General features: G+C 37.4%; 1 protein-coding gene across 1 annotated transcript in view; it reads left to right on the top strand.

Annotated features, from left to right (window-relative positions):
- Nucleotides 1-6352: 6352 nt before the first annotated feature.
- The window catches only part of LOC108714850 (SHC-transforming protein 3), a 49172-nt gene continuing 39247 nt past the window's right edge, over nucleotides 6353-16277 (top strand). The window contains exon 1 of the mRNA XM_018259231.2: nucleotides 6353-7381. Within this exon, the coding sequence (XP_018114720.1) occupies nucleotides 6848-7381 (534 nt within the window). The 5' untranslated portion in view covers nucleotides 6353-6847. The remainder of the gene's footprint in view (nucleotides 7382-16277) is intronic.

Here is a 16277-nt window from a genome sequence, read left to right as displayed (position 1 = left end):
CCACCATATGTAACGTCACTCGTCCAAACGGTGCCGTCTCGGGGGGTTTAGGTAGATTGCAGGGATCGGATTGGTCTCAGAAAACCACAGTTCACACTCAGCATTGAGTTTTAGGCTGACCGCAATCAGCTTTATTCACATATAACCGGCACACAGGAGCATATTGGAAAACAAAACATAAAAAGAAATCCTAGCCTGTCCGGCTCTAACTAACATACAGTCGCTCCCTCTCTATACAATAGAGAGGATCTAGCATCCAACTCTACAAAAAACAGTTGTTTGTTTGGTTACTCACTGTGTCCGGCTCTCCCCTTACTGCATGCAGGCAGTTCCCCAGGAAGAGAGAGAGAGAGTAACTTTGAGACACACTGTTTAAAGGGGTTTCCCCTGAAGTCTAACGAGGCCACTAATTAGCCAGGCTTCACCAAAACCTGGATAGCCTGGTGAATGGAAGTCCCACCCGCTCACTTCCATTCACTCCAGGGCCCTTTTTACCGGCTTTTCCAAAAGCCAAATGCAGTGAAAGAACACTCTTTCACTGCTGACATACTTTCCCTGGAGCTTAGTATATATAAGAGAGAAATCTGGGAGAAATATAAACACCTTCCACCTCTAATCCAGCATTTCTCTCACAATATATATATATATATATATATATATATATATATATATATATATATATATATATATATAAATAACCTGCCTAAATACTAGATGATGAAAACAAATGTGCTCCTAAGAGTATTCCATATCTTCCATATCGTTATGGTAAAGAACCATTTGCAGTGTTTAAGGTCTAAATACTGTTTAAGAGAATGGCCCCTAGTTCTCTTCTGTGTGAAATCAATGCCCCGATATCTGTCTATAATGCCCCTAAAGTATTTGTAAAGAAAAAACGTACTCTCATAAGATATTTAAAAAATAAACCTAAATTTGATAGTCTTTCCTTGTAGTTTAATTGTTTAATTCCTTTTACTACTTTATGACACATTTGTACATCCCAAAACTGCACTGCAGACAAGCAAGTACTTTATAACCTTTAGCAGACTTACTGGCACAGCCTACAGTTGCAATATCTAAAATAAACCACTAATCACAAATGTTAGATGAAACACATGCCAACATCTGAATTTCCCTTTTTTTGCCTAACTCTGGAGTTGCAAAGATTTGCACTTGTCAGTGAATTGCATGCAGAAAGATGCAATTTAAACCATCCACTTTAGCAGCCCATGGACATTTGCATACACACCTTGTATGTTCACTATTCTACAGGTGCAAGCAGGAGCAAAATATAGCTTAGGCCCAGTTGCACCTTTGTTAGTGCAACTGGCACCAGTCACAGAGACTCAATGGTGCCCAGCGCCTTTGACAGGTTGTACATAGTTAGGTTGGGTTGAAAAAAGACCCATCAAAGTCCATCAAGTTCAACCACTCCAAGTGAACCCCAGTGCACATGTATATAAATATATACACACACACACTCTCAACCTCACCTATATACTACCATATACTGTATAAACTACAGTATATACCAATAGCTGTATTCATTATAGATTATAGTATCACAGTAGCCTTTGATATTATGCTTTTCCAAGAAACATTCAAGCCACTTTTACCCTCATAGGTAATAAAAGACACTGGGGGTTATTTATAAACACTTGCCAAATTTGCAACTGGGCAGTAACCCATGGCAACCAATCAGATGATTGCTTTCAGTGTTCAACCTACAGCTGGCTGAAAAAAAAAGCTAATCACTAATTGGTTGCTATGGGTTACTGCCCAGTGTTTATAAATGAGGTCCACTAAGTTTGCCCAGGAGCAATAACCCATAGCAACCAATAAGATGTATGCATTTAAACAGGTGACCAGTAAATCCTGCCTGCTGATACTTTGCTATGGATTTTGACGTTTCCTGGGAGAACGTATTGTCTTTTATTACATAACACCCCCCTAAAGGCTTTATCTGCCATCATCAACATTATCCGGCAGGTCATTCCACAACCTCACTGCCCGCACCGTGAAAAACCACCTACCCTGCTTCTGATTTAAATACCTATATTTTGATCAGAAGCAGCGTAGGTGGTTTTTCATGGTGAGGGCATGATATGCCTTGGTCCCATTATCAAAATTCTGCACCTTGTATAACAGGTGCATGTTCCACAGGCTTGCTAACGATTCACTGTCAGGTTCAAATCTTCCCGTCACTGGGCAAAAAGATGTAAATCTGACCGCATGTGGAGGGAGTACAATTGGGCCAAATTCACAACATTTTGCTCTTGTTTTTTGAACATTGGTCCTGCTTTGTAAATTATTACTACAATTTCCAGCGTAACCTTTGCAAGAATATTCTCATACTAGATTCTGATTCACCTATAAGCCAGAAAGCTAAAGGGGGAATTTTTTTAAAAAATATTCTAGTCTAGCAATTATGGTGAATTTTGGAAGCTTGCACTATGTATATTGGGCATTTTCTTCTTTCGATGTAGCTTGCCCTTTAACATACTTCCTTTGTATCTTTCATAATAAAATAGAAACACAATATACTGAAGCTTTACAAGTATAGTGGAATATACAAGTGTCTGCATTTATGCTTTTCTACATGGAAATATAAATGCCATTCTAAATTCAGATTCTTGCCCTAGAATAAGGGCGTAGACAAAAAAAAAAAGGGCAGTTTTGAGCACTCCTACATTTAGGGGAGTTTAATTTTAAATGCTTGGATACAGCTAAACAGCATTTCCTTTAGCAAAACGTGTTCATTCTTTATCAACACAATTTTTTTTCAATAAATAACTGACAGTTATTTGCACTTTATCCTGCAATATCCTAATGACTTCATTGAAAAATTCCTGCGGATTTTTGTTCCTGTGTGTGTTTCCATGGAAACCCTTGTTGCTAAGGGAGGGTTCCACAGTACATCAAACTGTTAGCAGCTGTATGAATTGTTCCCATGGAAAGTCAGGTAGTCTGAAACATAGCTATTTGTTTGCTATTTGTGCTAATGTTCTTGTTTCACCCACTTGTAATGCTTAATGTACTAAAAATAAAACAATTTAAGAAATATGACAAATATCAACAGAGCAGGGATGTGTGAATGTGTGGGGTGCTTACATATACTACAGAACATAATCATGCAGGTTTTGGTTTTGTGGCTAATCAATTCAAATATAAGATTACAATATATCATTCTGTTTATGATATGTTTTGAATACTTCTGAAAAACAGAAGCATTTCAGGTTTCTTGTGACATGTAAGGACCAGGATAACTAATCCTTACTAATTAATTGCTTTGTGTGCCACAGAAGATGCTTGTTGTCATTTACATTGCAGCAAATACAGCTGTTACCAGGCTGCTTAGTGCTTAGTTCATTGGGTATATTTATCAAAGAGTGAAGTTGGAGATCTCCACAGTCTGCTGGAGTGAAATACCGTCTCTCTCCATTCATTTCTATGGGATTTTGAAAGGCTTATTTATCAAAGGGTGAACTCTAACTTTCACCCATTGATACTCTTTTAAAAATCCCACAGAAATGAATGGAGAGAGGCTGTATTTCACTCCAGCAGACTGTGGAGATCCCAACTTCATTCTTTGATAAATATACCCCATGATCTCCTTGGGCTGGCAATGATAGCACAATACCTTACAATGGGCACTGCATGACTGACACTACAAGAGTGATTCTGATGAACTATTACTTCTTTCCATTACAGTCTCAGTTTGTTGTTTACTACAAAGAGTTTTGTTGTGTTGTGGGTTTATGACTGAACTTCATCACAGTTATGGATACTGACTCTGTATAAGTTCCACCACCTTCACCAAAAGATTTTTTTAAAGACTTCTTTAGTTACATACATACTGCACCCAATATTATATCCTGCCTTTGGATAAGTACATTTATGGAAGTAGGGGTAATTTAACAAATAACATTTTAGCATTCTCTCAAGTAATTGGTTTCAGCCCTTTCCCTGAGGAGTTACATACTTAGCGATTCAAGACCTGAACCTCACTTACTGAAATTATAACTAGGACTAAATGTGTCTGCAAACATTAGGAATTTTTATATTTCCTCCAGTCTAACCAGTTTAAAAAGATGTGTTGGAATACAGTATATTATATGAACTGTAAAAAGAAATATCTTGTACCCAAGATATATAGCATAAGAAACTTGAGTCAGGAGCCATTTTACTGCAGAAGTAGTAGCATAAGAGAGTATTACTTTAATTAAGAAATAGTGAAGAAATCAGTTAACTACTGCCAGGTATGGGGAGCAAGGAGTATACACAGATCTGTAAGCAATCTTCATAGCTTGAGAAAAAATGTTTCAGAACTGCTGCCTCTGCTAATAGTTACTGTTGCCGATTATATTGCATGCATCCTGTGGATAGCAATAGCAGGGGTAAGAAATGGGACATGGGAATATACATAATCACAGCTAGAGCAAGGAAAAATAGCAGAAAAGGGGGATTTTCAGATACTGATGGTTGCCCATTAGTTGAGAGCATGGCATTTTGGTTGTGAAATTGTGGTGTCATGGGCAGTGTAAGAGGAGCAACAACTTTGAGGAAGAACCCCATGCAGAAATGATGATTGTTGTAATCCTGACATTTATTATCCATAGATTGACCAGTTAGCTCTAGCCAAATTTAAAAAAATGACTGAATATTTCAGTACATACTGCTTATTAGAGCCAGGAAAGACCCAAAGGGGTAAACATTACCCTGTAAAATATTTGTGGAACACATACATAGAAGACCAATTGAAATTGAGCTGTAAAAAAGAGCTATAAAACAACATGAAATCACTTTCTGCATGAGTTCAGCTTTTTGATATTAATTCCTATTCTGATTGAATAACATTTTATACCGTAACATGCTATTTATGCAAGCCTTGATGTCATTTAACATAGTATTGCAAGCAATGGGTTAAGTTTAGCTTACAGTCTGTGCAGGCTGTGACAGAAAAAGAGAATCATGTTGGAAATCGAAACCCGGGCTGTCAATTTAACTTGTGCTTGAATAGGCATGTTAGAATAAGTACATTCATGAATGAAGCTGGTTTTGTTCATTCCATGTTAAAGAAATCTGTCTGTCTTAACATTGATAACAGCCTGCTTTTTTGAACGATGCACTTTATTTTTGTGCAAAGAACTCACATCCGTTTGTCTCATTGCTGTTAAATGGGATTAAATATAGTCGTGGGAAGGATGCAGCCTGTGATCAAAATGGTCTCTCCCACTATTTAGCCAACCTTTGTTGAATGAGTCATCCAAACAGTCTCTCATTGGATGGAATGGTTAGCACCCAAGGGATTGCCAGGCAGGCGCTGCATGGCCCTGCTTCATTCACAGAATGACTGGTATGCTAGCCAGCCCTTTCATTCACATAAATAGAGTTTCATTCACATTTTGCAATTTTTATTTGTATCTAATGAAGAGAGACATTTGGGAACAATAGGGCTTTTTGTGTTAGATAAAACCTGAAACAATCTGTGATGCGAGTATTTGCTGTTGCTATGCTAACAGACAGACGGGTAAGATGAATGCTGTGTGGATACTGCAGCGAGTTGCTGTGTGCTAATGGAAGGCTATTCTGCACATCACTAGAAACTCGCTGTTATATTAAATAGGACATTTCCATTATTCATCACTCCTGGGAGCTTAGGTGCTGACTTGTTTCACACATCATAAATAAGACTAACAAAACACATGCATTTTAAAGTTTATTTAGCAATCTTGTTCTTCATGTGCTTTATTATTATTATTGTTATTATTAATGGAAGAAAGGGAAACTTAGGATGGTATAAATGAATTGTACTGCTTAATTTCTAAATAAGTTAGGCTTTGGTTATCACTTTTTTTTTACAACTGTATATATTAATTTGTGTTTGGGAACATACTGTGCTCTGAATGTTCTAGTGGCTGAATGGTGGGCACTATACTGTTAAGGTTTTGATATGCATTAGAGGTTTCGTATGTTTGGGTATTTTGAGTAAGGTAACTCATTTCCTTAAAAAACAGCCTTTTCAATTAAATATATCGGAAATGGCTATTTGCATCCAGACACAAATTCAGATTCCTATTGCCACTACCACTATGCACCATAAGCAAATATGTATTATCAATAAATCAATTGATTTTTTTTCTCTCTATTGACCTTATCATGCAGTTTTGAAAAAAATTGCATTTTTGTTATCCTAATGTGAGCATCACTAATTCTTGCAATTCTGCACAGTTACATCCATTGTCACCCTTTTGTATTTCATACCCTCTAAACATAAAATGTATGTGAAACTGCTAGTGTAATTAAGCTAGTATGGTTTATAGGTAGACGGACTGAGTTGCTGGAGGTGTGCTAAGGTTTTGGGGACAGAGGGGACAGATTGAAAATACTTGAAAAAATGATGTGTTTGTGAAGTTGGGGAGAGGAAATTTGAGAATTGATTGGTTCTAGTGTGCTGTAAGTGGGTGGATTTTTTTGTGCTACAGGAAGTGATTTGCAGTGTTCACAGAGCCTTTTGTTGAAAAGGGTCTCCTCATTTGTGTGAGTCATGCTTTTGCTGTGAGCGAGTTGGCAGCTCTAACCAGAATTGGAATGTCATAGAGAACTGTCTGCTTCTGCATCCACTCTACGTACATCTAAAAAAACAGACAGGTTCACTTTTATTTTTCCATGTGGACAATTTAGCTCAGATTTGTAAGTGTTTTATTCCTTTAAATTGTTATGGTATTGTTGTTTTTATAATGTGCTTTACAGGTATAATTATGAATGCCAGGATATGTTACCAAATGTGATTTTTAGACTGGCAACAGATTTGCCAAAGCATATGAAAAAAACGAGATAGAAGGGCATGCTTCAACGTACCAAGTATAACCGCTTCAAGAATGAATCTGTGACACCAGTGGACGACCTTTTGCACAACCTGTCCATGAACAGTAAAGTCACCACTGTAGCCGGAAATCCAGCCTCACCACCCTGCTCAGCACCACCTGACGTGCTGCAAAAGGACCAAGAAAATGGACCCACCACTCTTTGTACATTCATCCACAAAGTGTCCAACTTAAAACTTGCAAGTTCGGCCAGCCTGTTGGGTATTAAGAACCTTTCCTCTGCAGTAAAGGAGCTTGCAGGTTCCAAGTTACAGGGGAGCTCTCCAGCTGTAAGCATAGCAGCAGGAGCCACAGAGAACACATGTAACCTTGTCTCTACCCCGTGTTCTCAGCAGGACTTGAGCAAGATGAGCACAGGGAAAAAAACACCAGAAGAAATGCATCAGGGAGGAGAGGATTGGAATCAAAGTAGCAGCTTCGTCAATAAACCTTCTCGGGGATGGTTGCACTCGAACGAGAAGATCCTGGGACCTGGAGTGACGTACATTGTGAAGGTTGGTCTGTTTCTTCCTTGTTCTTCTTTTTTATCAATGAACAGTTTGCTCCCGATAACAGCAGAATCGTTCAGTATATGATGACAGTGGAATGATTTAACAAGCAACTCAAATATAAATGCATTAGTGCTGTGCTTACCAGTAAATGGAGCATTCTGTTTTGCTAGGTACAGTAGCTTATATCTTTGCAGTGTGAAAAGAAGTGTGCATTCTAAATATCAAGGGCGTCTGTTCTTCTGGATAAATTGAACCAGATATGAGACAAGCCTTAATGAATGCAGCGCTGCTTTCCAGGCTAGTCATTACTATGTTAATAAGAGCATTTGGTTAAACAGTTGATGAACAATGATGGGATTTTCGTGGTTGCATGGAAATAAACATTGCCTTGTAAATGCTTATGTTATCTTGTGTGTTGGAGCTTTTTTTCCTGCTAAGGAAAATAGAAGCACGAAAAAAGATGAATATTTACCCTATAGTGCAATTAAAATTGTGGATGCCTTTTTTTAAAGGCTAGTTTAATATTTGCAATCGTACCATATCTTCTTTGCATCCTGCGTGTAATGATTTTCCTCTATATTCCCACAGTCTTGGGAAGAAAAAGTCAGGAAGCTTGACATAAACCTGTATAGTCCTGCATTTATAATATAGCCCAGTCACAATACTAGATTATTGTATTGAATATTTCAATTTTTACCAAGATTTCTTTTCCTCTCTGTAGAAGAGCAAAAGCGGAGCTGTACATCATTCCAAAGAGCAAAATAAGCTATAGACACTGTTTTCAGGGTACACTTTTTGGCTTGTAAAGACCTATAAAAACAATCATATGTTGCAATATGTTGCCTACTGTAGTACTGTCCTAAACTATTTGGTATAGATACCCATTCTCTATTGTGAATAATAATTTTTAAATTCCTGGGTTCTGGAAGACGCTTTTGAACACATTTTTTTTAATACGTAATATAATTATTTTCCAGGACAGAGGCTGCAATTCTTTCTGTGAAGCATTTTAAGCTGGTAGACAGTTTGGGTTTTCTAGTCCTAACCCTGTAAAATGAGATGTAGGTCATCCAGCTTCAACATATTTCAATATGTTGAAAAATAATTATTTGATTGTTCGCATGTAGTAGATACGGCGCAGTTTTATTTTAGGGTTTCAGTGTTATATATGCTGTATACAGGATTATTAATATCTAAAACAGTAGGTGCTACATTAGGTGCTATTTTTTGCCAGTTGCTGCTTGGAGATAATGATAAATTTAACCACAGATTACTGTATTGTATTGCCAAGTAAATTCCCTTTCATTTTATGACTTATTTGTCGTGGAATTCAACATCAAGATTTTTTTCCTACTTGATCAAGTACATCATATTACACTGTGAAATCTTTTTTGGAAGGATTTATTTGTAAAGAAAAGTGTATATAGAGTATATATAAATACCACAAGAGTATGTAAAGGAAAGTATAACGGTTGCCTATTGTTTTTTGTGTTGCAATAGATGTAGCTATAATATAGCAGGCTTTTTGTAATTGTTAACTTTTAAGGACAACTTTACCCCCAAAATGAATATTTAAGCAACAGATTATATCATATTAAGTGGCATATAAAAGAATCTTACCAAACCAGTATATATATTTAAGTAAATCTTGCCCTTTTACATCTCTTGCCTTGAACCACCATTTTATGATGGTCTGTGTGCTGCCTCAGAGATCACCTGACCAGAAATACTTCAACTCTAACTGTAACAGGAAGAAGTATGGAAGCAAAAGACAGAACTCTGTCTGTTAATTGGCTCATGTGACCTAACATGTATGGTTTGTTTGTGTGCACTGTGAATCGTACAATCCCAGGGGATGGCCCTTATTTGTTAAAATGGCAATTTTATATTTATGATTACCCAATTGCACATACTACAGTACTAAAAAAGTATATAATTATGAAAATGGTTTATTTACATGAAGCAGGGTTTTACATATGAGCTGTTTTATGCAATATCTTATTATAGAGACCTACATTGTTCTGGGGGTATAGTTTTCCTTTAAGCCTTACCTTTTTTTGAACTAATTCACCTTAGCAGTGATCACTGCTTATGTTTGAGCAATGAGGGAGTTTGAAGAAAAGAATAGATCTAATCTAAAATGTTACAAACATATAGGGGGATGATCACTGGGTCTAGCTTTTAACTCTTAAGTATAAGGATACTAGAAGTCAGTGAGGAGCTTCATAAATGTGTAGAATTATAAGTCAAATACTGAAGTCTATGACTTCTATTACCCTTATATTTTCAGTTGGAGATTCTGGAATAGTGCTATGTATAAATGTATGCATGTGTATCCTATTTTAAAAAACGCTAATGTGTTCTCACGGCTATACAGTAGAAATATATAAATACAATATTAAAAATGAGGTTTATGCCTCTTCCATGCAAGTACTATATGAAGAGGTATAAGCAGGATGCTAAAAAATGTAATAATGGGGGAGCAAGCAATAAGATACAGTATTTGCTTTTAAACAGGTGGCCAGTAAATGCTACCTGCTGATTGGGTGCTATGGCTTACTGCATCTGAGAAAAAATGTTTATGACTTTTATTACATTACCCCAATAGAGGGGATATATAGAGCTATTAGGCGAGTGAATATTTTCTGTTGTGTCAGTGTGGCCCGAGAATCACGTAATTTAATATCTCTTAGAACTTAAAGCCTGTTTTTGACCTGCTCCCATGGTTGTGTATTTGCAGGTTTTGCCATGTAGGCCAATGCCTCTGTATTATATTAAAAACATATATGCTAGCAGAACACTGGGTACTGGAGTACCCCATACATGTCAGCAATGGTGTAAATTATATTTCTTATTCTATAATTATATAGCGCCACATATACCACATTGCTTTACACAGATTATATACCATTCACACACATCTCTGCCCCAGTGGAGCTTACAGTCTAACAACCATATTCACACACACTGTGGTTAATTAACCTGCCTGTATGTTTTTTGGGGTCTAAACTAGAGGAAACACACTTACGCAAGGAGAAAACATACACTGCCTTATTAAAAGGAGAACTAAACCTAAATTTAAAAAAAAACCCTACCCCCTACCCTACATAGACCCTCACTCCCTCCTCCCCCCAGCCTAAGTGTTACCCCAGGCAAATGCCCCTAACGTTTTACCTCGGTGCAGATTCAGGGATCAGAGTTCACAGGCGCCATCTTCAGCGGCACCTCGACAATTTTCGTGAGGTTCGGCTGCTTACTCTATGGGGCCTTTTTATCATGCTGTGTAAAAAGTGGAGAGAAGCATTATCAGTGATGTTTCCCAAAGCAACCAATCAGCAATTAGATTTCAACAGTTAGAAAACAAAAACAAATATCTTATTGGTTGCAATGAGCAATATAGTAACAAAGTAATTTAGTTAGGTTGAAAAAAGACACACGTCCATCAAGTTCAACATTTAAACTTTATGTTAACCTGCCTAACTGCTAGTTGATCCAGAGGAAGGCAAAAAAAACATTTGAAGTCTCTCAAATTTGTCTCAGAGGGGAAAAAAATCTTTCCTGACTTCAAAATGGAAGACCAGTCCCTGGATAAACTTGTACTATGAGCTATCTTCCATAACCTTTTATACCCTCCTTTGCTAAAAAGCCATCCAACCCCTTCTTAAAGCTATTTAATGTATCAGCCTGTATAACTGATTCAGGGAGAGAATTCTACATCTTCAATGCTCTCACTGTAGAAAAACCCTTCCAAATAGTTAGGCAGAACCTCTTTTCTTCTAATCGGAATGGGTGACCTTGTGTCAGCTGGAAAGACCTACTGGTAAATAAAGCATTAGAGAGATTATTATATGATCCCCTTATATATTTATACATAGTTATCATATCACTCTTCTCCAGTGTGAACATCCCCAATACTTCCACTTGACATGTACCTGGAAGTGACATAACAAGGCCGTGATGGACCTTGAGTCAGGAAGTGTGTGTGGCACAGTGGCGGCTCTCAGAAGTCACTCCGTTGCAAAGGAGGGAGAGAGGAAGGACAAAGGGAAAAATGGGGTGGATCCGCACAAAGGGGATTGGAAGGGAAGAGTAAGAAGGTGATGTGGAGGAGCAGGAGGAAAAAGGGAAGGGAGCAGAGGAAAGAGAAGGGAAGCTAGGAAAGGTACAAATAGGGAGGATAGAGTGATTTGCGCTTCTCTGGTCTGGTGCAGTTAGTTTAGAGGCAGCAGCAGTGAGAGACAGTGTGCAGGCTACTGCTGAGCTGACTCAGCTCTAGGAGTAGGCTTCCTGCAAACCAGGTTCTGTGACTGTAGGGCAATTTTTCTTATTTACACCACTGATACTTTCTCATTAGTTGTCCCTTTCTTGTCTTCTCTTGAAGTGTCTCTTTTATGCTTTCTTTACATTGATTTACCTAATGCATACATTTTCACTCTTGCTTGTCCACTGCTTTACCTAATTCATAAATTTTTATATAATTCACTTTTCTATCTGCTTGCTCTGCCTTGCCAAGCATACTGCCTTCTTTTGTCTTTACCTAATTATCCCTCTTACCAATACAGCCTCATCTTTGATTTTCCCTTTCAACCCAGTTGATTTTTTTTCTTCATCCCTCTCCATCCGTCAGTGTGTAATTTAGTTATGCCATACTGTATTTTGCTAATTAATCAGCCAGTTATTGTAATCAATCATACCAAGTATTTTTATTGAAACAACCTTTTCATTTTTAAACATGCTATCATTTCAACGTGTCTCGTGGTATTTCATTTGCAGGCAAAATGCCCATAGATTTTAATGGGGTATAGAAACCCCTTCTATGCTAATAGTGAACTTTTACTTTTCTACAGGCCGAACATTATATCTAATGCTGGTGATGTTGAATTGCAAAATGCTACATGTGTGATTTGCCTGAACATTTATTTGTAAACATGAAAAATGTAGTTAGGCAGTGACCCAGATAATTGAATTTAGGAGTTTCTTTGTAAACTTTAGAGGGCAAATGGCCACATTTATTTGACTTGTGGGAAGAACAATCAATTCTCTAAGGCACAATCAGGCAGGAAGCCCAACAGCATCGAGCAGATCTTGAAACTGGTTGCAAGGGGTACAACAAGCTATCTACAAGATACAACACATCTGCTGGATAAACTTGCACGCATAGGACCACTTCCAGAGGGCACCTTTTCAGTAACAATGGATGTGGAATCACTATATACAAACATTCCACACAAGGATGGTATAGCTGCCTGCAAATAATTTCTGGATAAGCATGGCCTACCATCCCATGCGGTTATACAACTGATTGAGTTTACCTTAAAGGAACAGTTCAGTGTGAAAATAAAAACAGGCTATATAGATAGGCTGTGTAAAATAAAAAATGTTTCTAATATAGTTAATTAGCCAAAAATTTAATGTATACATCTATAATCTATAAATGTATCTATAAAGACTGGAGTGAGTGGATTTCTAACATAACAGAACAAAACACTACTGCTTTTTTAGCTCTCTAACTTTGAGTTAGTCAATGACTTAAAGGGGGGCCACATGGAAACCAATTGACCCATGTGGCCCCCCTAAAGTCACTGATTGGTTACTGCTTATTAAGCAATCAGGGGAAACCAAGAGAACTGCAATCCAGGAAGTAGTGTTCTGGCTATTATGTTACACATCCTCAGGCCCAGATTTGTGGAAAGGCCACCTAGGCCTGGGCCTAGGTTGGCAGGATTTTAGGCGAGCGGCATGCTGCCCAACCACACCCACATTGGTTCAAAAACACTGGGTACAATTATTTTTTAAAATTCCCGTGTGACAATCCCCATTGCTCCAGATGATGAAAATTTGCACGAATAAAGGGGAGGGGATAGGGGCGACGAACGGCAGTGGGCTTGGGGGGGCCATTATGTAAATCCGGCCCTGCACATCCAGCCACTTCAGACTTAATAGATTAATTTTTTGGCTAACTAACTTTATTAAAAACATGTTTTATTTTCCATCTATATACCCAGTTTTATTTTTATACTGAACAATTCCTTTAACACACACAACTACTTCTTATTCAGCCAAGAAATAAATCTGCAGAGGATGGGGACTAGTATGGGTACACGCTTTGCACCCCAATATGCCAATCTCTTCATGGCAAAACTAGAAGAGGATTTCCTCTCCACCTGCAACTTTATTTATTAAAGTCAGAATGCCAAAAACTAAAAAAAAAATCTAGTTTTTTTTTCTATAAAATCCGATTTTTTTTGTGAAAAAAATAATAATTATACCTCGAGGATGGAAAAAGTCAGAATCCGAAAATCTGGCATCTCAGATAGTTGTATAAAAGTTAATGGGAGAAGACCCGAAGATATCTTGATCTACGCTGGTTTTTGGGCGGAAAATCCGAAAATTAGTACGATTCAAATTTTTAGACAATTTTATATAACCCCCCCAAGCCTTTCATATACCTCTGCTATATAGATGACATATTTATAAACTGGACAGGTACGGAACAGGAACTAGTTCAGTTCCACCAACAATTTCATGACTTTCTTCCAACTATCATTTTGAAAGTGAATTACTCCCCTACCCATATTCACTTCCTGGAAACAACCATTCGGTGTTTGTGGTCAGCCAAAAGTGTTTATATCATAAAAAGTAGGCACATTAACTACAAGTTTTGGACATAAAGTACTCTATGGTATTAATTTCAGGATTATCCAGTCCATTATCAACCCTGTGTGGACTTGAGCGTTCCTCAATCATGGACCACTCCCTTATGGACTTGAACTTATATGAATTTTAATTTGTAAGCAGGTTTTGATATTTGTGTATTTTTAACTAGTGTATTGTAAACCTCTAATGATATTATAATAATTCTAGTGTTAATATTTTTTTATTAGCTAAATAAATATTTTTCATCACAGTAATTTAAGGCTCACTGCCTATTGTTTTATGGTGGCTTTTGTTTGTTCATTAAAGGGATACTGTCATGGGAAAAAAATTTTTTTCAAAATTAATCAGTTAATAGTGCTGCTCCAGCATAATTCTGCACTGAAATCCATTTCTCAAAAGAGCAAACAGATTTTTTTATATTCAGTTTTGAAATCTGACATGGGGCTAGACATATTGTCAATTTCCCAGCTGCCCCAAGTCATGTGACTTGTGCTCTGATAAACTTCAATCACTCTTTACTGCCGTACTTCAAGTTGGAGTGATATCACCCCCCTCCCTTTTTCCCCCCAGCAGCCAAACAAAAGAACAATGGGAAGGTAACCAGATAACAGCTCCCTAACACAAGATAACAGCTGCCTGGTAGATCTTAGAACAGCTCTCAATAGTAAAAACCCATGTCCCACTGAGACACATTCAGTTACATTGAGAAGGAAAAACAGCAGCCTGCCAAAAAGCATTTCTCTCCTAAAGTACAGGCACAAGTCACATGACCAGGGGCAGCTGGGAAATTGACAGAATGTCTAGCCCCATGTCAGATTTCAAAATTGAATATAAAAAAATCTGTTTGCTCTTTTGAGAAATGGATTTCAGTGCAGAATTCTGCTGGAGTAGCACTATTAACTGATTCATTTGGGAATTTTTTTTTTCCCATGACAGTATCCCTTTAACAATAGATCTATCAATTAGGTCTATAGTGAGTGATCAGGGGTCACACTCATAGGTATGCTATCTTTATATGTATAATTATAGATAAAACTGGTTATTGAAATAAATCTATGTGAGAAATATTTAAGGTGGCTCTTTAATAACAAGTTTTATCTTAAGAATGTGAGCCATTTAGGTGAAATTGCCTTTTGTATGCTGGGAAATGAATTGGTTTATATTTTCCAGATCTCTATGCAAAAGAACATAGTTTTCACTGCCCGCTGATCTTAAAGGACTTTACTGAGAACTGTGTGTTGCCATAGCAGCTCTATTAATACATGGTTATATCTCTGTAGCATTGGAGCCTACCACAGCAAATAGACACTGTATATATAGCATATTAGTATGCTGATACAGAAGGAGCAACTAGTATGCACTGACGTTGCTTGTGTGTACTACACTAATAGGTCTTGTTTTGGGCTCAGATATTCTGTCAGGTGTGCTAATATTTAAAGCACCTGACCAATGCTGATATTAGAAACAATTAGGAAAATTCAGCAATGTGCATATTGGTTGGACATTGAATGAGTATTCCCCTGCCTATATTTAAATAGACAGTTCACCTTGCAGTTAGTTTGGAGTAGGCAATGATATTTCAAGACAATTTTAGTAATTAATTGTTATTGTTGCCTTTTCGTGCCTATTAAATGAACCCCTTAATTATGGGGTTATGTAATAAAAAGTGCAAAGCAATTATAATAGCCAATCAACAGCAAGCATTTACAGGCCACTTTAAAAACAGGCAGTACTTTGATTGGCTTATTGACAGGTGAATAGGAGACTACACACATGCGCTCTATAGCAATTCAGACAAGTCTTGCATGTATGCACACATCCCAAAGCAACACAGGGACTATGTGGAAGAGGAAAAAATATTCTCCTTAGTGATGTAGTTAAGGCCAGTGCAATTTTTATATAAGAGACGCACTGGCCTGGTATATATGGTTAGCATTTCAGCTCAATGGGGGGTACCTTATAGATTACCCTCCCTTGTCCTTTAATAACAAAAATATAGCTGCAGGATTAATTTATTATTGTTGTGTATATTTGGTGCAGTTTTACATCTATGTAAGTAAATAAGCCCCAGAAGGACAATCTACTTATGCAAGGTAAAGTGTGAAACTCCTTAAGTGGTGCCAGAAAGCTATGTACTTAGGGGCAGATTTATCAAGGGTCGAATTCCGAAGTGTAAAATACTTCGAAATTCGACCATCAAATAGAATCCTCCGACATTTGAATTCAAGTCGGAGGATTTTAT

Source organism: Xenopus laevis, chromosome 1L, assembly GCF_017654675.1.
Source record: "Xenopus laevis strain J_2021 chromosome 1L, Xenopus_laevis_v10.1, whole genome shotgun sequence".
In the NCBI taxonomy this organism is placed as follows: domain Eukaryota; kingdom Metazoa; phylum Chordata; class Amphibia; order Anura; family Pipidae; genus Xenopus; species Xenopus laevis.
Note: the sequence above shows the minus strand (reverse complement) of the source record. Positions and strands in the feature narration are given on the sequence as shown.